Source organism: Terrapene carolina, unplaced genomic scaffold (genome assembly GCF_002925995.2).
Source record: "Terrapene carolina triunguis isolate 2854851 unplaced genomic scaffold, T_m_triunguis-2.0 Scaffold62, whole genome shotgun sequence".
Lineage (NCBI taxonomy): Eukaryota > Metazoa > Chordata > Testudines > Emydidae > Terrapene > Terrapene triunguis.
In genome coordinates, this window is record NW_020664413.1 from 26,263,751 (window position 1) to 26,285,830 (window position 22,080).

The 22,080-nt window shown below is 41.9% G+C and overlaps 1 protein-coding gene across 1 annotated transcript in view; it reads left to right on the forward strand.

Moving 5' to 3' along the window:
- FMNL2 (formin like 2) overlaps positions 1 to 22,080 on the forward strand; it is a 278,340-nt gene that overhangs the window by 163,805 nt on the left and 92,455 nt on the right. Inside the window, exons 3-5 of the mRNA XM_026647487.2 lie at positions 9,865 to 9,945; positions 13,614 to 13,690; positions 19,393 to 19,476. Coding sequence (XP_026503272.1) covers positions 9,865 to 9,945; positions 13,614 to 13,690; positions 19,393 to 19,476 — 242 coding nt within the window. The remainder of the gene's footprint in view (positions 1 to 9,864; positions 9,946 to 13,613; positions 13,691 to 19,392; positions 19,477 to 22,080) is intronic.

Consider the following 22,080-nt stretch of genomic DNA (forward strand, 5'->3'; position numbering starts at 1 on the left):
TCATTCTGACTTGTAAATTACCTGCTTTATTTGTAAAACTGGCCTCCAATTTTGTGCCTGCTATTTTGCTCCTTCAGTTGTAGTTGCAAATGGTAACATTTGGTCATCTAGCTATCTGACTGTACATCGTTAACATTTTTTCTTGTAATTCATTGTAGACATAAATGTAGGCACAACATTGGAGGGCAGTTTTAAAACTCAGTCTCTACGGTATCTCTAGATTTATAGCTGACCACTACTTCAACTGCCTCTGAACTGCACCTATAACTTGAGAAGTGGCAAGGGCAATTGTTCAGCAGCGCACAGTGGGACAGATTCTTATTTATATTAATGCCCCTTTACATTGCTCCGGTAAGGTAAGGGGGCGTTAGCAGGCGTTGATGTGGGTGTACATTACTTTTAAATTTTTAATGACTTTTACTCTTACTTTAAGTTTCTATTGTCAGAGTTACATAAAAGGGGCCTAGTGTAAATGTGATCCAACCCAGTCACACTCTGTAAAGAGCACACAAAAAATAACGATACAGTGAATATATCCCAATTATTAGTTAACATCTTGCTATTCAAAGTAGTTTATTTTATACATTTATTTTATTTTTCATTTTATAAAAATGTGCCCTTCTTACATCTTAGGGCACAATGTGTTCTTACTTCCTTGAGGGTTCCCTCTAGTTCAGCTCTATCTGTGCGATCTCTGTTTCTTTACAGTCAGTTGCTGGGGGTATGTGTTCTGCATGGTTCATAGCTTTACAGATGACTTCCATTAACACTAGAGGAGGCTGCATGAGTAAGCCTCTGCACATCATGTGGAAACATACCCTTAACTCCTTGCATCTGTCTACTTTAGTGCCTTTCACAACATACTGGTAGCAGCTCCAATTAGCAGCAATTTAACTACAATTAAGCAATTCCTTAAGTAATTGTATACACACAGAGACAGACAATTCTAATGAAGAGAAGGTTTTTACAAACATTGAAGTTTCAAATACTTAATTCCATGACACTCTACTGGCCAGTTTCAGAGCTAGTGTAAACAGGTGCAACTCTGTTGAAGTCAGTGGAACTGTACCTCCTTATACCAGCTCTGAATAAAACCCTTTGTCTTGGTATGTCTTTGTTCTTTAATTAAAAGAGCATGGTCAAGGGTCAGAAGCTACAAATATGCCCTCTTTCCCATCACCCAAAACACATTTACTTTCCAAATATCCTGCTGATGTGGAAGAGACTCTCAGCCACTGAACAAGGCCCAAATCAGAGCAGATAGGTGATGAAGTCAGAATGCTCTGGGTTTTCTTTGCTAAGACTGTAGGCTTGCTTGTGACCAAGCACCTAGATATGGAATGTGCAGCTTGTGTTAGTTTACAGGGAGGTGGGGATAAGGAAATGCACACTCACACCTGTTCCACCTGCAAGCCTTCATTGTCCATACAGAAAACCCCAAAGTCAAGGTACGGCCTATTTAAGTCACCTGACCTGACAGCTGTGTTCTTAAAACCATTGCTGCCCTTGATTTGGAAGCTGAGAAGGACTTTCTTATGAAAGAAACATGCCCTCCATTGCACCTTTCAGTACCATCCTGTTGCTTTAGCTTTAGAATGGGCAGTCCCATTCAGACAAAACAGGAATGCCCTGAAAATGTAGCCCCAAACTTCAGATTCCCTTCCATTGAGTCCTAATTCCCCCTCTACTCTCCATTTTCATCCTGATCTAGTTCCTGATTCCTCTCCTGTCACTAAGTTCCAATTAAAAACATTTTAAGGCATTTCCGTTTTTGTGCCCCAGCGTGCACTGTGTACCTAGAGCCTTTGAAATTTCCTGCTCTGGGTGGGTTTTTAGAAGAGGTGTTCAGCACACTCTGCCCTTGGGAAGCTAGCAGCAAGGTGACTGGAGCCAAGCACAGAGACACAAGACCTGCTGGGTTCTCATCTATAAAGGTGTGTGTGTGTGGGGGGGAAGCAATAGCAGTGAAAATGATGCAGGGGACACAGGGGTGGAACAGAAGTAGGTGTTTGTGGGCCAAAGTTTGGGTAATAGAATTGGGAATAAGGTCAGAAGCAGGAGGATCACATGGACCCGGTGAGGAGAGATGAGTTCCATGTGTTAGAGAGGTTTAAATAGACAAACCTAGCTTTGGATACTAACGCCAACCAATGCGCTAAGGTGTCTGAGATTTATTCATCAGTATGTATCGTAACATCTTGTCTGTGTAAGGGAATCAAAACACAAATGGCATGAAAATATACAGGGGCTTGAATAATTGTAAGTTACTGCCAATTAACCCAATGGATATATAAAATTAAGAGAGTGTCTTTATCATTTAACAAGAATATTTTGATTATGTAATTAAAAGATATTGGGACCTGATTCTCCATTGTCCTGCACCTTGTGTTGACATTTACACCAGTGCAAAGTGAATCCAAAGTGGGTGTAGCATGCTTCCAAATCAGACTAGTACGTGCTTTGCACCTACTTTGCATTCACTTTGCATTGGTGTAAATTCCCTACATGAGGTCCAGGGCATTGGAGAATCAGGCCTGGTACACGGGTGATTTTGATGAGAATAATTCTGTAAAAGAAGGAGTAGCCTGTACAGAATGAGTTTGGTGGGTTTAGTTCAGGTCCCAGAGGATAACTGACCCCATTGCAATATTTATCAGCTAAAACTGTCTCTAATTTTGCCTCGTCTCAGCACAGAGGACCTAAGAGCCCACCACTTCTCCTTGACTCCAGCAAATATTATGGGTGCTCAACAGCTTCCTGGAGCTCTCCCCACTTTGCAAGATCAGGCTCTCACTGACCTGGAAAACCAAATTACTTTTAGAGATGGCCCCTCCAGTGAGTGTCAGAGGTTTATATGGGGAAGCTTGCATTGAACGGTTGCACAGGTGAGGACTCTTGTGCTGCCTGTGCTTTTTGTCGGTAAATAGGGGATGTCAATCTGCAGGGTTCTCAAACAGCCCTTACATCAGCACTAAACGTGCATGAAAATATTTAAAAGATTAAAAACATTGCAAAAGAAGGAAGAAGTGTTGCATTTGGAAGGAATTTCAGCCAGAGGTTGGTGGAGCACGGTAGGATTTTAAGACCATTCCTACTTATTATGATGATTAATGATATTTTTGCAGCAGGCAGCAAGATAATAACTGCAATGACTTTCTGTGTATATGAGAGCGCCTTCTGAATACTGAGCAGTAATCTACCATTCATTATGAAACAACTTACAGATCATGTAGTCAGAATTTCATCTTGACCTAATAAATGGGGGTTTCACATTTTAGTTACAAAAATTATTATGTGAGCTTTCTCTCAAACTAAGGGAAAGTAGTTTAAAATTCCTCCAAGATTCAAGTATCAGAATGTTCAGTACTACTGTCTGAATACAGCATATTCCCCACAGAAGAATGTAAATTTCCCAGCTGTTTTATAGAATAGATGTCTGTCTGACTATGGAACAGGCATAACAAACAATATTTTTGTTATATCAGTGTGTAATTAGATATTGAATGTCATGGATTCTGGCTGCCAGATTTATGATTCATCCAGTGGTTCCCTAGAAGATTAACCAAATTATCCTATGCATTGGGAAAATGCTGTAGAGCTTTGCATTCCCCTCCCATTGCAGCTTTTCCATCAGAAATATATCTCACATTGAGATGAGAATTTTTCACCATTAGAATATATCAGCATGTCAGTGAAGTGGGGAAATACTCAGGCAAAATCAGATCAATCAAAATTAGTCAAAGGCACAGAAATGGAATTTACTAATTGAATTCTAGCTTATCTGTTCAGTTGGAAGTGATAGAGGAGGAGAAAGACCTGGGTGAATTGATCGATCATAGGATGACTATGAACTGCCAATGTGGTGTGGCCGTGAAAAAGGCTAATGTAATCCTAAGATGCATCAGGCGAGGTATTTCCAGTAGAGACCGGGGAGTGCTAGTGCCATTATACAAGGCAATGGTGAGACCTCATCTGGAATACTGTGTGCAATTCTGGTCTCCCATGTTTAAGAAAGATGAATTCAGACTGGAACGGGTGCAGAGAAGTGTTACTAGGACGATCAGAGAAATGGAGAACTTCCTTTACAAGAGACTTAAGTAGCTTGGCTTGTTTAGCCTAACAAAACAAAGGCTGAAAGGAGATATGATTTCTCTCTATAAATACATCAGCGGGACAAGCACCAGGAAGACAGAGGAGCTATTTAAGTTAAGGGGCAGTGTTGATACAAGAACAAATGAATATAAACTGGCCATCAACAAGTTTAGGTTTGAAATTAGATGGAGGTTTTTAACCATCAGAGGAGTGAAGTTCTGGAACAGCCTTCCAAGGGAAGTAGTGGGGACAAAAAAACTAATTGTTTTCGAGACTGAACTTGATAAATTTACTGAGGGGATGATATGATGAGGTGGCCTACAATGGCATATGGCCCATCTGCAACTGCTATTAGCAGATATCTTCAATGGCTGGAGATGAATCACTAGATGGAAAGAGCTCTGAGTTGCTACTACAGATAATTCTTTCTCAGGTGTCTGGCTGGTGGGTCATGCTAATACGGTCTAACTCAGGGGTTCTCAAACTGGGGGTCGGGACTCCTGAGGGGGTCATGAAGTTATTACATGGGGGGTCGCAAGCTGTCAGCCTCCACCCCAAACCCCGCTTTGCCTCCAGCATTTATAATGGTGTTATTTAAAAGTGTTTTTCATTTATAAGTGGGGGTCGCACTCAGAGGCTTGATATGTGAAAGGGGTCACCAGTACAAAAGTTTGAGAACCACTGGTCTAACTGATTATCATATTTGGGGTTGGGAAAGAATTTTCTCCCAGGTCAGATTGGCAGAGTCCCTGGGGGTTTTTCACCTTCCTCTGCAGTGTGGGGCATGGATTGCTTGCGGGTTTGAACTGGAGTAAATGGTGGAGTCTCTGTAACTTGAAGTCTTTAAATAAAAATGTGAGGACTTCAGTAACTCAGCCAGAATTATGGGCCTATTACAGGAGTGGGTGGGTGAGGTTCTGTGGCCAATGTGAAGGGAGGTCAGACTAGCTGATCACGATGGTTTCTTCTGACCTTAAAGTCTTTGAGAAATAATAATAATAAACAACCATACTGGAATCAAATGAAAATTGTTCTTTTCTTTTAAATTCCTTCATGTCTTTCTTGTCTCTCTCAGCTCCTTCTGCTCATTTAATACTGGCTGCCTTTCTGCTCTTTCACACAATCTTTCCCCTTGGGTACAAGAGCCTTCCCTTCTGCAGCTTCTCCTGCTCTGAGCAGCCTTCTTGTATCTTTACCTTATCAAACCAGCTAGACAACCCTAGGCCTTCTTTGTGTGCCAGAGCACAAGGATCAAAGAATTTGACAGCCCCCTGTGCAGGTGCCCACTAAGGAGAGCCCTGTTTCCTCCTTGTGTATCATAGAGGGGAAGTCACTGTCCAAACCATAACCTATAAAACAGTAAAACCCCACTAGACTAAATGCAGTTATAACCCAAAACTATCCTTGAAAATGAGCACAGAGGCTTAGGGCCAGATTGTTTCAGTGTACTGGCCTGGGGAACTTTTGGGAGAAGACAGAGAGTCTGTACGGAAGAGATGAACTGTAGTTTAACTGAAGCAAAAGCCAGTTTCTAGCTCAGATATTAAAATCTGAGCTAGATATTTTAAGGAATATCCTTCCTTTGGAGGAAGTATTTAAACAAAGAGCTGGGAGAAAGCTGACAGGTACTGAGGAGTCCTAAAGTTGAACAGCCATCTGCTAGGAATGTTTGCCATACATAGGTATTACTCCATATTAGAGCTGAACTGGAGGATGGATAGGTTGAGATCACAGAAGTAAATTCCATGCAAGAGAAAGTGTGTTAGATTAAGAAGTTAAATAAATGAAAACAGGCATGCGACCCAACTATAATAGAAGTTCATAAACCAACATGAGAACCTCCAAAGCAATGATTGGTGACCTATAGGGAAACATTCTACATAATAGGAATAGAGGAATAACATAATAGACATTTCTGAAGCATGGTGGAATGATAAATCAATACTTTGATATCTGGCTATAGTAACTATACAGGAAGGATAGATTAAAACATGCACTACACTTAACAGTTTCCGCAAAATCTAACAGAAAATAAACAATCTGTGCGGGAAAGCCCATATAGTAGATTTATACTGATATAAAATCCAGTGCATAAAAATGAAACTATAAAGCAGCATTTGACTATTAGCTTCCAGAACAGGAAAACAATAATATTGAGGGAGATCAAAGAGGCAATTAAGTCTAATAAACCAGTGATAATGAGTGACTTCATCTACCCACAAACAAAATGGTCAAATGTAACAGTGGGACAAGGTTCGGATTGCTTCTTGGACAGCTGGTTCTAAATCACACATGAAGAGAGGCTATTTTCATCTTACTCATGTGTAATACACAGGAGTTGATTCAAGAAAAGATTATAATTCAATCTTTAAGTGATAGGAATTCGTCTCTAATTCAGTTCAATATCTTCAGGAGAGACTTTCTTCCAGACCTATGGCTAAATTCTCTGCTGACATAACCCCATTGAAGTCAATGGAATTGAAATTAATGGAGTTACACCAGCAGAGAATTAGGCCAGGCCTAGTGCCAGTATAGTAATGTTGGGTAAGTGTGTGATTTTGTTCATGACATTTCTATACCAACAAAAGCTCTATTGTAGATGCAGTTATACTAGCATAAAAGTCCTTTGCCATATAAACCATTGTGCTCAGAGAACTGGCATACGCTATACCAGCAAGAGCGCTTTTTGCTACCATTGCATCTACACTAATAGGTTTGACAGCAATAGCTACATAGGCAAACCTTTTCTAGTGTAGACTAGGCTTTGGGCTCCTACTCTTTCTGAGTAATAAAGATGAGGCCTGTCTGTGATTGAGATGTTAAAAGAGAAAGTGCTGATGAGACCTGATATATTCGAGAGCAACAAGTTACTAGGAGTGAGTGATATATACTCAAAACTTCTGCAGGAGCTTAAGAATGAAGTGGCTTACAACTTCTGCTAACAAAAATATGTACTCATTAGAATCTGCTACAGAGGAGAGTAAGGGAACAAATGTCCACTATAAGATTTTTTATACCTTCCTTTTTGCACCTAGCATTTGGACCTGGCTAGCCAGAGATATGCAACTGGACTGGAGGGACCACTGGTCTGATCCACTATTGGAGTTCCCCTGTTATGCCTCCCTCTTGCACAAGTGCTCTAGCCAGGAAGGTCTCAAAGAACCATCTTTAGGTACATCTGCATGGGGATGAAAGCCCTGTGGTACGTCTGTGGCTGGTCCAGGTTAGCTTACTCAGGCTCGCAGAGCTTAGGCTGCAGAGCTAAAAATTGCTATGTAGACATTGGGGTTTGGGCTGGAGCCTGAGCTCTGGGACCCTCCATCATTGCAGGGTCCCAGAGCCCGGGCTCCAGCCCAAGCCTTGAATGTCTACACCACAGTTAAACAGCCCCTTAGCCCGAGACCCATGAGCCCGAGTCAGCTGGCATGGGCCAGTTGTGGGTTTTTAATTGCAGTGTAGACATACCCTTTGTAGCCCCCTGGTGAGAGGCCTGGTGCCGTTGCAATTCCTGGTTAAGACACTGCTCCCTGCTAGCACACCCTGGGGCACAAGTCACTCTGGCTCACGAGTCATGTACAGGCAGAGGAAAGCCTGGGTCCCCTTCCACACTGTAGGGCACATTTAATCAGTTGGCTAACCTCCCAAGAGATGGTTCAGGGAGCATGCTCCACCTGCACTTCAGTGAACAACTAGAAGGCATTGTGCCTTCCTGAGCCATAAAACATTCTGTAGCTTCCCTCTCTGTTGTCCTGTGCTGGGAGGTTCAGTCAGGCCCTTAATGAGAGTTTATACAATTGCAATGGAGAAATGGAATTTTCAATGGAGAGTCATATCTGTTGGCTCTCCATCTCTTAGTCCTGGTGGGACAGAAGCTGAGTCAGGTGTTAGAGAGATCATGTAATTATTGCATAGCCGATCCGGGCCCTGCGCAGTTCTTTCAGCTCCTAGGTGGGCTTTAGCTACCAAACCTACGACAGCTGTAATCATAGCTGATCTTTTAAGTGGAATAATATCAATATAGAATAGAAATTCACAGAGCTGATCTGATAATGGGGATGGAAATGTTGTACCTATGTTAAAAGCCTAGATAATCTAGGAATTGATATCAAGAGGACAGGCAGGTGGATTGGAGTATAGACCAGAAGGGAATAAATAGAAATGAAAAGTCTGATGTGATTGTGAATCATTGTTTTAAGGAAAACGACAGAGCTTTCAGCTCTCTTCAAGCAGAACTCTCCTCAGTTATCAATACATTCAACATTCAAAAAGTTAGTTCCTGTGTGTGGTAAACATATTAGTGTGCAGGATTTGTGTTGACATAGAAAGTAGCATGTGGTATTATGGACATTGTTAATTTAATGCATATTGATGTAGGATAAACAAACACTTCAATGTTATGTGTAAGCATTGTAAAGTCCTGTAGACATTACAACACTGTGTAATTATGTAATCAGTCTGAAAATGAAAGGGAAACTTTTAATCATTTTTCAGTCCACAGGAGGTAAGAAAGCCAACAGTGTTACAAGATATAGTCATGGTTCTTGTCCATATGAAATACTAAAGCTGGAATGTAAAGCTGTCCTTCATTCTACTGGAAATTAAGGAAAAGAACTGATAGGGCATAATCACAACTAATCCGCTTCCTTCCTCCTCGGGTCATAATTTTGTGTTATTACCCAGGTCTTTGCTCAGTGAAGATGCACACACTCATTCACATACACACTGTAAAGTTAAATACATACTGGAAAAACTGATTTCTCAAGGAGAATAAGAGCATCGGCATCCTAAGGAGTGAAAGTAAAATTTCTCATGGGCGCAGATAGAAAGGTTCTTCCAAATGTCCAAGACAGTACAGAAAATGGAAGAGAGGTCCAGGGTAGGGGTAGGGAAAGTGTAAGAAGTATAAAAAATCCCAGGTAACAGAGCCCACCAGTGCTGTACCCTGGTAGCTCTTTGATTTGTGCTTGTCGCCCTTACATGTACTTTACAGTTAGTGTAAACACCAACGATCCTGTGCAAGGATGCCAGCATCAGACTGAAAGTATGTGAGTAGTGAGTATTCAGAATACTCTTGACAACTATAATGAGGGCTGTTAACTCCAGCTGGACACCCCCTCAAAAGCCTTTTTAAAAGGAGTCAATATTAGAAAGGCAAATGCTGTGTCTAATTTTTTTTTCAGGCTACTCGCTACTTCAGCCTCTTCCCCCTATAGTTTTGTGAATGATATATACCCTATGACAGGAGAACGTTTGCCTATGGGTGGTATTTTGTATGGTATAAGGTTCAGTCAGTTTAGGACATCTGAACAGATTGTGGTATGAGAAGTGTCACTGTTACAGTTAGCGCTCCCCGTCCCCCCCTTTGATAGGCCTTGTGTAAACACACACAAAGATGTGGTCCCTGCCTGGAAGAGGTTGCAAACTAATTTATAATTTTAAAAAATCACCTATAAAGTTAACAACCCCCATTTCCCATTTCTTGAAATACGAATAACTGTAAAAATGTGTGTTCTTCCATAAAGGAAACCACCTTGGCCTGTCCATTATGTTTTTAATGTTATTCCAAATTGTTAAATGTGTGCCAGCCCGTGTGGTGACATCTTTTAAACAAACCTATACAACCATCTCTCTTATACTTAATTCTTCCAGAGCTTTCAGGCAAGTGAGGTTTATCTTACAGTTTCAGATATATGCAGCTGAATTTTATAATATATAGTTAGAATATACAGTGAGTCACTGCTTAAATGTCTGATGATTATGTGCTCTCTGCAGGAAAGATTTCAAGTGAAGAATCCTCCACATACATATATCCAGAAATTAAAGGGCTATCTCGATCCAGCAGTAACCAGGAAGGTAAGAAGTATTCTGTATCCTTTAGTATGCTCTCACTTCCGCACTAATAGGCAGAATCATCCTTGATTTAAGTTCCTCCCTGTGTGTGAAAGGCCTTGTGAAAATCTTGAAGTCCATGTCTCTACTACAGCGGCACAGCTATGCCATTGTAGCTGTGCTGCTGTAGTGCAGACGCTTCCTACATTGATGGAAGGGGTTTTTCCATTGATGTAGGTAATCCACCTCACTAACAGGTGGTAGTTATGTCCACGGAAAAATTGACCTGGCTGTGTCTACAGTGTGGGTTAGGTCGACCTAACTGTGTTGTACAAGGCATGATATTTTTCATGGCCTGAGTGACATAGCTATGTCGGCCTAAGTTTTAGGTGTAGACCAAGCTTACAAAAGTCTCCCAGATTCCAGTCCTAACAAAACAAACAGAATCAAAGAGAAATTGTTAGAGCATTGTAGTTTTCACAGTTCAGTAGGCAAAGAGCTAAATAGGTGTTACAAATAAAAGAAACATTTGGCATAAGGAAAGATGGATTTAATGACTTGTGGGTGCAGCAAATAGCCCAGATTATTAATGGATTACAGAGCCTTGTACCTCATGATTCCTACTTCAATTCCAGCCACTGCTGGTGGAAAATGAAAGCTGTTACCATCTGATAGCTCTTTTCTCAGCTATGTGAAAGGAATGTTGTGTTCTCAGTGCAGTTCCTAGTGGCTGTTTGTCCACATAACAAAAACTACCACCTTTGGCACTAGTTGACCCTTTCTTGGCAATCTCATCAAAGAGGTCATGGGGTGAATGGGAATGGAGGGTGAACAGCAGACCTGAAATGAACTCGAGACCTAGATGGATATATCTATGCTATTAACGCTACAGTGGCATAGCTGTAGTGCTGCAGTTATGCTGCTGTCGTGTGGACGCTTGCTACAGTGACAGAAGGGGTTTTTCCGTCATTTTACTTAATCCACCTCCTCGAATAGCTAGGTTGTCAGAAGAATTCTTCCATCAATCTAGTGGTATCTACACCTGGGCATAGGTCGACTTAACTGCATCTCTCAGGGATGTGAAGTTTTATGTGTAGACCAGCCCTGTGTTTGAGATGGACTACCAGTGTTTGCCTAAAACAGCCCACCAACGATCAGCCCTTGATCCTCTTTTTTTAGAGAACTTTTCCCACCTCTTTTACAGCTGGGTAGGGTAATGAACCGCCTGCCTCAGTATGTCAGCAGAGCTCCTGTATTCCTGCTAACCGGAGGAGTGTTTTAGGTGAACACTGTTACTTAGTCCTATCCTGGTCTTTCTGGGGTCAAGATGGAGGCACATTGGCAGCTCAGTTGGGGAAGTTTGCATAGCTGTTGTCCTGGCTATCCTGTGGATAAAAAGAGGAGTTTAGTCTCTGGGGTTTTGAAGATGGTAGAGTACATTCACAAGGGGCCTCATCCCAATTTGCTTTCAAATATATTTCAAATCACTGGTATTTATTTACCTCAGCTGTTTGCTCATATTCTGTGTTGATGTTTTTAACAGCTTTTTTCTTTTTCTTTTTTTAAAAAGAAGGTAACCAGAACATAGCTCCTATCAATGACTGGTTCTCCTTCTTCCAGCTTAAACAATCACTGCTTTGTGTTGCCATACAATTAGCTTAATTGGTGTCTTGTGGTAAAATACATATCCTGCCACAATGCTCCAAGCCCAGGACCAACCACATACTGCAGTTGAGGTGGGCCTACGTTATTGAAGAAATACAATGGGGCATACACTAGGTATCATTTTCTTTCCTGTTGGCCTTCATTAGCTCATGTCTTCAAGGCTACAATAAAAGTATATTCTGACACAATGCCTCTCTTGTTGTGGGAAGTGACAAGAAGGAAATGCCATTCTTAACTTTAAATTTGTCTGCAGCTGATTATAGTAAAAAGAGAGAGAGAGAAAAAAAATAAATCAAACGGTAAACAGGGGCTTTGTTTTTTCCTGGAGGATTTTTCAGATTCATGTAGTGTTTGGTTTGCTCTGTGGTCAGTCCATGAGCACATTAAAACCTTTTTTGTCCTAGTGCGATTGTCAGACTCCTCCATTATGACAAAATCAGTGTAACCTAAAAATAACTTAATCAAGTTTCTCTCTTTTGTTTTATTTTATATAACTAGTCAGCCCAGACTGCAAAGGGGAAAGATTTACAATTGGGCTCCCTGGACTGATGGTTGGGGGACTATTCACATTACCATAATTATTGATGTAATTAAGGTTGTGTCAGCATTTTCTATCCTGAACGCTTGTATGGTCAGGAGGAGGTAGTTCCAAACACTGCTGTATAATATTCATTTGGGGTTGTAGCTGGATATGCAAAGTCTCCTCCTGGAAAAGTAGCTATTTTTCCATGTGAGCTGCATTTTCAAACACTTAGGTTAGCCATGTTTAAATTATATATTGCTAAACAAATCACAGTCTGGTGGCTTCTTATAATCTTATAAATTACAGAACACTTAATTTTCTCTGCTCCAGGTTGTAAACAGCAACCCAGTTGGAGGATAATGACCATGCAACAGGCAGTTGTGGAACATTCTTCCCACCTCTGTCTCTCCCCCATCCCAGCTCTCCCATTGCCACTGCAACACTAGACTAAGGCTTTGTCTTCATCGCAAACAGAAAAGAGATGTGTTTTTACATCACGACACAGCTATATCGAGGGAAGTGGAGTCCCCGCAGTGACAGAAAACCCTCTTCCGTTTCTGTAAGAAGAATCTACACTACGGTGCTTTGGCAGCATAGCTATGGCACCGTTGCTGTGCCACGGTAGTGCCGTAGTGTAGACATGGCCTCAGTCTGATCAGCAATCAGCATTCGTTGATATAGTAAGAAACATACAGGAACATTTCCTCTCTCATAAGAAAAATCCCCAAAGAGATTAAAGGCGAAAAACCACATTCAGTGTAACACAGACCTATGTTATACAATTCATGCTCTTCATTCACATCGCTGGACCGTTCAAGATAAGGATAGAGTTGGCTTGAACTCTGAATTTCTTGGGTTCATGCATTCTTGCTCTTGCTGCCACTGGTGGAACTCCACTGATGGGAGATATTCAAAATAAAGCAAGATTATCAGAGTGTTCTGTACTGTATTGTAACCCAGTAGTTTACTGATATTTGCATTTGATCTGAGCCTCATTCCAGCCTCTAATTTTGCATCTACAAATAATCACAGCACACAGATGATAGTACTGAGATATCTGGTTATTTGTTTGCACCTACAAATCAGGTAGTTAGATGTAAATGCCAACAACTCTTGTGTTGTGGATACAAGATTGCAGGTGCAAAATTATTGGCCATTGCTGAAAATCAGGTCCCTATGCCAGAACTGTCTGTGAAATATTTGGTGCTAAAATAGAAATTGTATTGTAAAGAAATATATATACCTTTACAGAATTTTAATTCTCTTTTTCCCTTCCACACTTTCAAATGAGGAAACTACTAGTTGGACACAGGGGTTATTTTTCTGAGTGTCTTTTAGTTGCTAGTCTGATTAACAATCTTTCATTTCTTAGGATTTGGAAATGTTCTCAATATATTTTAATATTTAACACATTCTGTCTCCTGTGGGATTTTGGCATTTTTGAATAGCACCATGTGAGTCCAAATATGTTTCTCAAGTATTTTTCCCCCCAACTGAATTACAGAAATTCAGAAGACGAGTCCAAGAATCTACGCAAGTACTACGAGAACTGGAAATTTCTTTAAGAACAAATCATATTGGGTAAGACCTATTAATAATCCCATGATTTGGGTCTTTATGTCTACTGACTGCTAGCTTTGGACAAATATCTCCATGCTCTTTAAGGAATGAGATGTCCTAATGTATCAGTCACTAAAGATTAAAAGGCTGGGATTTGGGCTGTGCAGTACATTAACATGTTAGCTGGTCATCCTTGAAGGCTCACTTTTAATCTGCTCACTGTGGGCCCAATCCAATTGCCTTTGAAGTCAGTGGGAAGACTGCCATTGATTTCTTTAAGAGCTGTATCAGGCCCTGGGGTAAATCAGAAGAGAAATGAGACTGATAGGGTCTGCAGTTTAGTCAGCCATTTCCCACCCCGCCCGCCCATTCCACCCCCTGATTTATAGCTTCTGCTCAGGAAATCTCAGGTCTGGAATAGTAATATTTTGCAGAGGACCAATGAAATGTTGTTTTTGAAACTTCCGCATGCCATGTTTGCATAATGCCTTATTGCTAGCTAATGCTATCAATGTTTTACATTCACAAGCACAAATCTTTCTTCAAATATTAATAGGAAAATTAATTTTGGAGAACTGGCTTTTTTAATTTCATGTGCCGTTTCAAATGCTTATTCCTATCAACTTTGCCAACCTATACTCAGAACCAGACTCAGAAACTGATGGAGTAGAAGCATTATTCAGCATTAGCATGTCAGACCAAAATAAGATTTCTTTAAAGTTTGTTAAATGGTTCCAGTATGTGTGCACCTAAAATAGGCTCCTTAGGTAGATTTCTGCACTTGGCGATTATATCTTGATGAAACAAGGAAAGGAGTAGTTGTTATCAGACTGATTGATGCAAAAGAACAGCTGTTTTCTTAATCACACTGGGTTTCCTTCAACAGAAAACTCTGTCTGCCAGCTTCTTTGGCACAGAGGTCATAGAAAGTAACCGATTTTGACTCTGTATTTGATAAAGCTAGTGTCCCTAAAAGCTGGTTGCACTCCACAAATTATGTCTGTAAGTCCCTTTGCCTCATAACAGTGTCACAACTGCTTCATACTTATAAACAATGTACGTTACCAGAGAGATCAGGCAGGCAGGGTAAAATAGACATTGAACTGTCTGCCCGGGCAGAATTTCTGCACCTACAGCACTGTCAGGGAGTCCTTGGACTGCCAGCTAAGACTTGGACAGTGGGAAATCACTCAATATTTTAAAAATAAATTTTGAGGCGTTTGTTCACTAAAGATTACTTAGGCTGATGTGACGAAGAGCTGGTACTAATCTGTCTGAGGAACCTCTGTCCCGGGGTGATGACAGTAGTCTCAGCAAACATTGTGAGCACAGTCTTTGTGGATGTCTTTCCAACGGGCCTCTTTCCTTACATGGGCCTGGAATAGTTGTTGGCTTAGCTACATGAGAGCTGTATGTCTGTTCCATGGTATGTTGTGGTGTGCTGCTAAATCCCAGAGACTAAATATGGGAGCAAGCAACAGCCTCAGATTATCGTGGATTAAAATCAAGATTCCAGTCCTTAAGAGCCAAAACTGCAGTTGGCAACCGGCTGTGATGAAATACAGTAGGACAGTGCATGTCCGGGATTTCCACAAAATGTCAAAAGACTTTCTGAAACATTACAGAAATGAAGTGAAATTGACCATCAAATACTGAAGTGAGACCATCATTTCTAATACCATGTTGGCAGGATTGCAAAGTTTCAGGATGAATCTGCCAGAGTAAGCCAATGCAATCTGTAAGCAATCGTAGCAGTTTGTCAGCAGCTAAAGTACAAGCTACAAAATGTTGTGGACAATTTTTTTTCCATGGAATTTTCAGTGGAAGTGAAAGTCCATGGCTGACTATGGCTAAAATGTGTGCAATTTTTTTATAACATCAGAGTGGTGATGTGTGGCTGTTGCCACACAGTGTAAAGTAAGTAACTCACCCAAGGCTGACTTTACCTGATAAATGGGTTCTTTAGAAGAAAATCCTTCTAAAGGTGATAGTTTCCCCTCTCCCCCCTGTACAAGATTGTAAGCTTCTTTAGGAAGGGGTCTTTTTGGGGTCACTAGGTTTTGAGCATATTATGGGTGCTACTGGAAATTAATATATAATAATCCTATGTGCTTCTCTGGCAGACTGTAAGAGACAAGGAGTATCATAATGCATAGCCTATGTTTTTGTGTAGAAATTCTTGACATGTTCCTTCTTACGAGATTTGAAAATGTGAAAGAGTTGTTTCCATGTGATTGTCCATAGAATCGAATCCAGACATCAGCACTGCTGGGAGTTACAGCCTTTTGGTGTTTTGGTAGAAGTCTGAGGCCCTGCCTCTGTGGTGGGAGAAGTGTAGCAAGTCTTATTTTCTGCCTGGATAAAATAGTTGGTTTGTTTTTGCATAGTTTTTTATGGTTAATTGTAAGCAATTTGGGATGGGAGTTGAGAGAAGTGTCCTTTCCGTTGTAATGACTAGCAGTGGGGGCTTGGCATGGCACCTTTCTCAGTTTAATAGAGTGCTCTCAGTTTTCATCAGGGCTGTTCTGAATCCCTTAAGCAGGGCCTACAGAACACTGACACTGTCCCAAAGTCTCTTGGGATATTGCACATATATCACATCATCACTACAAGACAACTTTATCTCGGAGGATAAAGTTGAATAAGTGGCATCATTAAGGAAAGTCTGTTTTACAGAATGACCCTTTAATTTTTCTGAGGTAAACTCAGATCAACCTGGGGGAAGAGAAGAATTATAAAAGCCGCTTTTGCTTTTTTGACTCTTAATGCTAGTGTTGGCTGGCCATGGCCTCACTATTGGCTGAATGATGACACTTCTTTTGGAAGATAATAGTTTCTGACTATAGCTATGCTAAGAGCTTCTTAAGGTATAGAACAGGGGTCGACAACGTTCGGCACGCGGCTCGCCAGGGTAAGCACCCTGGCGGGCCGAGCCAGTTTTATTTACCTGCTGACACGGCAGGTTCGGCCGATCGCGGCCCCCACTGGCCGCGGTTCGCCGTCCCGGGCCAATGGGGGCGGTGGGAAGCCGCGGCCAGCACATCGCTCGCCCGCACCGCTTCTCGCTGCCCCCATTGGCCCGGGACGGCGAACTGCGGCCAGTGGGGGCCGCGATCGGGCGAACCTGCCGCGTCAGCAGGTAAATAAAACTGGCCCGGCCCGCCAGGGTGCTTACCCTGGCGAGCCGCGTGCCAAACGTTGCCGACCCCGGTATAGAACATGGGTGCTGAGAGGGGTCCCAAGGGCTGAGATTTGCTTTAAAAGGTAACACAAATCTGTGGGAAATGCAGCCATATCCGCTGATACTTTGGGATTGGGAGCTGCTAAATAGCTGCAGAGAAAATGAAATCACTGTGGGTTGCATGGAGAGGTGAAAGAGAAAACTCTTTATGCTAATAGAAGTAAAGTACTGCAGAAAATTAAGTGTCCCCAGTGGAGCTGCTCCATATTTACATGGTGTAACTAAGAACAGAATCTGCTCCAACATCTTAGTACTTGAATGAATATATAGATGCCAATACAGTGTGAACTGTGTGTTTTATAATAGTTTTCCATCTTAGATACATATATAGCACCATTTTGAAACACTTGAACACTCTTGATATGTGGCAAACATCTAAGCGCACTCCATCTCCTGAGTCCTTGCTGTGTTTCCTGTTTTATTTCTTCCCTTTTTCAGAATAAATAATTTCCCACTAGAGTCCAAAAGCATCCAGGCTGTGTCATTCTCAAATACAAATTTATGACATATCACAGATTTCCAAAAGGAACCATTATGGCATATTTTGTAAATAATACATGTAGTCTTACAAAATCAGTACAATTTCCAAAATGCATGTTTTCCTTCAGTCAACTGGATGAAAGATATGTGTGGCAAAATGTATATCATATACTACTCCTGGGGGAATTCTGCGCCACTGCGCAATTCAGAACATGCGCGAAGAATTTCCTTTCCCCCACAGATATGGGCTGCAGTGCTGCTAGCCACCACTAGGGGCCGCTGGCCCTGCAGAGCCTACCTCACACATAGAAGACACTGCTGGGGGGAGGGAGCTAGAGGGATCCTAGCCACTGCAGTTCCCAGCATGCCCTGGGGAAAGGAGAGGGTGGTGCACAGGAATCTCCGTGCATCAGGCTGTTTCTCCCTCTGGATCCCTGGGCTCTGGGGGGAGTGGGTGGGTGTCTGGGCTAGGGGAGGCACCCATGGCTGGCTGGGGGGGGGGGGGGGGGGGGGGGGACTGGGGGGGGGGGGGGGGGCGGGGGGTGGGGCCGGGGGGGGGGTTGTGGGGGTTGGCCCCCCCCCCCCCCCCCGGCTGGGCTCTGGGCAAGAGAAACAGGAACTGGGTTGTCAGAGGGATTTCTTTAACTCTCTACTCCTCAGGGAATTTTTGTGTGTCTGTATTGTTATAGACATACTTGCTGACAGGTATTTTGAAATAAATTATCAAAATAATTGAAACTGGCGTGATTAAATAGTGTTATTTTGACAAATAAAATGTGCAGAATTTTAAAATATTGTGCGCTGAATTTTTAATTTTTTGGTGCAGAATGCCCACAGGAGTAATATACATACCAAGATGTTTATGCTACAACGTAAACAGTATGCTCTAAAACATAAGGCCTAAAGAATAACTCAAGGCTAGATTGTAAATTTACAATCTGCCCTGAGTGAAGAGTAACACACAAATGCACTGCCCCAAGAGCAGACCAGGGAGGGAATTGTAACTCTGTGTCATAATTCACTCTCTGGCTCTCAATTTATTCCAGGGGTAAATAATCTGCTACTGATAAATACTTTGCTATGCTGGTTGGTGTATTGAGGAGGTATGTGGGATTAAGCCAAATCTCCACTCATTGTCCACCCCTTGGGTTTGCTCAAAACTGGGTCCAGATTCTCATACCTTGGCAAACTAGCCCTGAATTTTTCACTTTTCCAATAATAACTAGTTAGATTTTGCAGGATTTCAAATTTTCTTGTAAATATTTTGCACGGCTCTGCTTTAGGGGCTTGAATTTACTTTAACAGGTTAAAGCTTTTTTTAAAAATGTGATCATATTAATATGAGAAGGAAAACTTATTTTTAAAGAGGTATGAAGTACATCATTGATGTTATTATTCCTTAGCTTTTTTGTTGCCTTCTTGAAAGATCACTAAATGGAAAAAATGAAGCCAATTCATATGACTGTGGCGTTTCAAGAAGCCCATAAATGCTGCTCTAGTATTGGCTGGTTCTGTGGTTTGTGCAGCTTGCTGTGCTAGAAAGGAGATGAATGTGGGTTTGGAAGGAAGCTTTAGCTTCATTGGTAGTGTCGTCATGGTACGTGTCTACTAACTACTCCAAATTATACTGGACCTTTCAACAGGAACTTAATTGTTATGGGGAAATGGGCAGCACTTACCAGAACCAGGTTTCTTTATTAAAAAGAAAAAGAATAGCAATATATCTGTGTAGGTTTTCCTGAGCCGTGCAAAGTGTGCGTGGTATAGATATTAATGGTAGAGAATGTTTTCTTATTTGTGATGCTGCGGAGGTGTTTGATTCCACACATAAAAGTATATTTTTGAACCCTTGCTTCTTGAGTGAGAAATGAAAAGCTTTTGCTCAATATATTTCTTGTCACACAATGGGTGTTTTTGTAGATTGACTGAAACAAGAATTTCGTCAGACATGCCTCTGCACTGAACAATCAAATGCACTGATCTCTAATGATTTTTCTAACAGATGGGTCAGGGAGTTTTTGAATGAAGAAAACAAAGGCCTGGATGTTCTGGTGGAATATTTGTCATTTGCACAGTACGCAGTCACGTAAGTAAAACATGGCTTTTGTTCACCAGGGTTCGCAAAACAAAACAACATAGTGCAATATAGATAGACTGGCAGAGAGAGTAATATCTAGTCAGATGCTGTGCTATTCCTGTAAAGTTGTTTCCATTGCAATAGCTTGGCACAAAATTATGTAGGTTCCTTAGAACCAGAGCAAATGGCAAAATTAGATCCCAAATGTTAGATCAGAGTATATTGCAAAGAGAAGGAAAACAAAAAAATTTGCTTATATATTTATGCAGTCCAAGCCAGAGGCGGATTAGGGTTTGTGTGGCCATGAGCCAGAACAAGTAGGGGCCCCTTCCCACCCCATCCGCCTGCAATCCCTCCTGCCTCCCCTCCCCGGGTGAGGGGTCCTCCCCTGCTTCCTGGCAGGAGTGCTGGGTTGGCAGAGCAGGGCAATACCCCCATACCCCAACCCTACTCCCCAGCAGGAGCACCAGGTGGGTGGAGCAGGGCGGGATGCAGATGTGCCCATTTTTCTGGGGGGCCCCCAGTTGGCGGTGGCCCTGGGCACAGGCCCCGTTGGCCTAGTGTCTAATCCACCACTGGTCAGAGCAGTTTTTTTTAAAGATTAGTCACATCTGTTTTAGCTTGATCTCCTCTGAGTGGGACAAAATACAATAAAGAATGAATAAATTTAGCATTACATCCAGATATTGGCATAAGAAAAATGGCCAATTTTTTGCCTTCCTTTCCAAAAGCTTCTTTTAGATCCCACTATTTGTGTTCCTTCCCTCAAATATCATAAAATCATGTAGTGGACATTATATTCTTAAATATTAATCAATAACTTTATATAGGCAAGGTTGAACTAAATACACCCAGACAATTTCTTCAGCCATGTTGTATTATGATAAAATAATTCCTACAAAGTTCAAAGCAAAATACCATATATACTTGTTCATAAACCGACTTTTTTTAGTAAAAAAGGGATGCACCAGAGAAGGGGGTCGGCTTATGAACCGGTATAGAGAGGGAAAGATGGGACACAGCCCCTCCCCCTAACAGAGGGAGCAAGGAGAGGCAGCACAGCCAGCAGAAGGGAAGAGGCAGGCCCAGAGTCTCTTTGCTTCTGGCCACGCTGCTCTCCCCCCCAGCCTCCGAAGCAGCTGCAGCTCCGGGGCTGGCAGGCTGCAGCCGTGCGGCTTGGCCCCACCCCCAGTGCAGGTTGTGGCCGTGCCGCCCGGCCTAGCCCGCTGGAACATGCTGCGGCCGCGCTGCCCGGTCTGGCCCGCCGGAGCAGGCTGGGGCCGCGCTGCCCAGCCTGCCGGAGCAGCTCCAGCCAGGCCAGAGAAATCCTCCCCTGGCCCTCCCCAGATGGGAAGGGATGGGATGGGATGGGGAGAGTATGCGGGTGCCAGGCTAGGGGTAGGGTCATGTGGGGGGTGGTCACAGGGGTTACTCCCCTGACTCCCAGCTTCTCCCGCCGCCCAAAATGTCCCCACCAGTTGTTGTCCCGGCCCGTCAGGGTAAGCAGCTGGCGCCAGGACACTTTGTTTACTTAGGTTTACCTCCGTGCCTGCGGACGCTCGAGGTAAACAAACCATCTCAGCCCCCCAGCGGCTTATCCTGATGGGCTGGGAGCCAAAGTTTGCTGACCCCTGAATTATAGGGTCGGCTTATGAACGGGTTATAAAAATTTTCCATTTTTACTTATCCATCTTTGGGGGGGGGGTCGGCTTATAAACGAACCAGCTTATGATCGAGTATATACGGTACTCACATAAACTAATTCTCACAATACTCTTGTAAAGCTGGGTAGGTATAATCAGATCACTTTTATGGATAGGTAGATTTCAAGAAAGAGAATATCTATTAAAAGACCACTCAGGAAGTCAATGGCAAAACTAGGAATAAAAAAGGAGTCCTGGTTCCCAGTTGTCTGACCTTACCACTAGACAACACTTCCAAATATATTGTTATTTATTCTGTATTAAAACAATGCAAAGTTGGAAAAAATTATTATGGGCCAATGTAAATCATTGTATCCTCATTGACTGAAATGGAGGTAATTTAAACAACTGAGGATATGTTCTCACATACTCACAGGGTTTAGTGTTGGTAAGTGTCGATTTCGTCGTATACACACAAACCAACAAAAAAAAATCCATCAGTAAGAATCTGAATTTACAAATAGGCAAAGTGATAAAATTGCTGCTTGAGAACTTATTAGAGTTTGATTTAAGGATATTTACTTTGTGTATATTGTCATGGGATGTTGTGAATTTGTGCATTAACAGTTATAAAGCTTTATGTTTTTGAATATCAATGTCCGGTGTCATAAAACAATTATTGTCTGACCCCCCCCCTTCTATTTTCCTGCAACTGTGAAAATTTAAATAGATAAAATATTGTTTTAAAATGCTTAAAACTCATAATTTTGTGCAAATAGGAAAATTTAAATCAATAAAAATAGAAAAAAAACCTTAGAATTGATCTCTGTCAAAATGATAAAAAAAATAAAAATTGAAATATGCCAACCCTAATTACATTGTACATATAACTTCTTATATGAAATGAATGTGTTAAGAAAAGATAGAGCTGCATACTGTATTGTACATGCAAACTCTAGCTAAGTGGAGC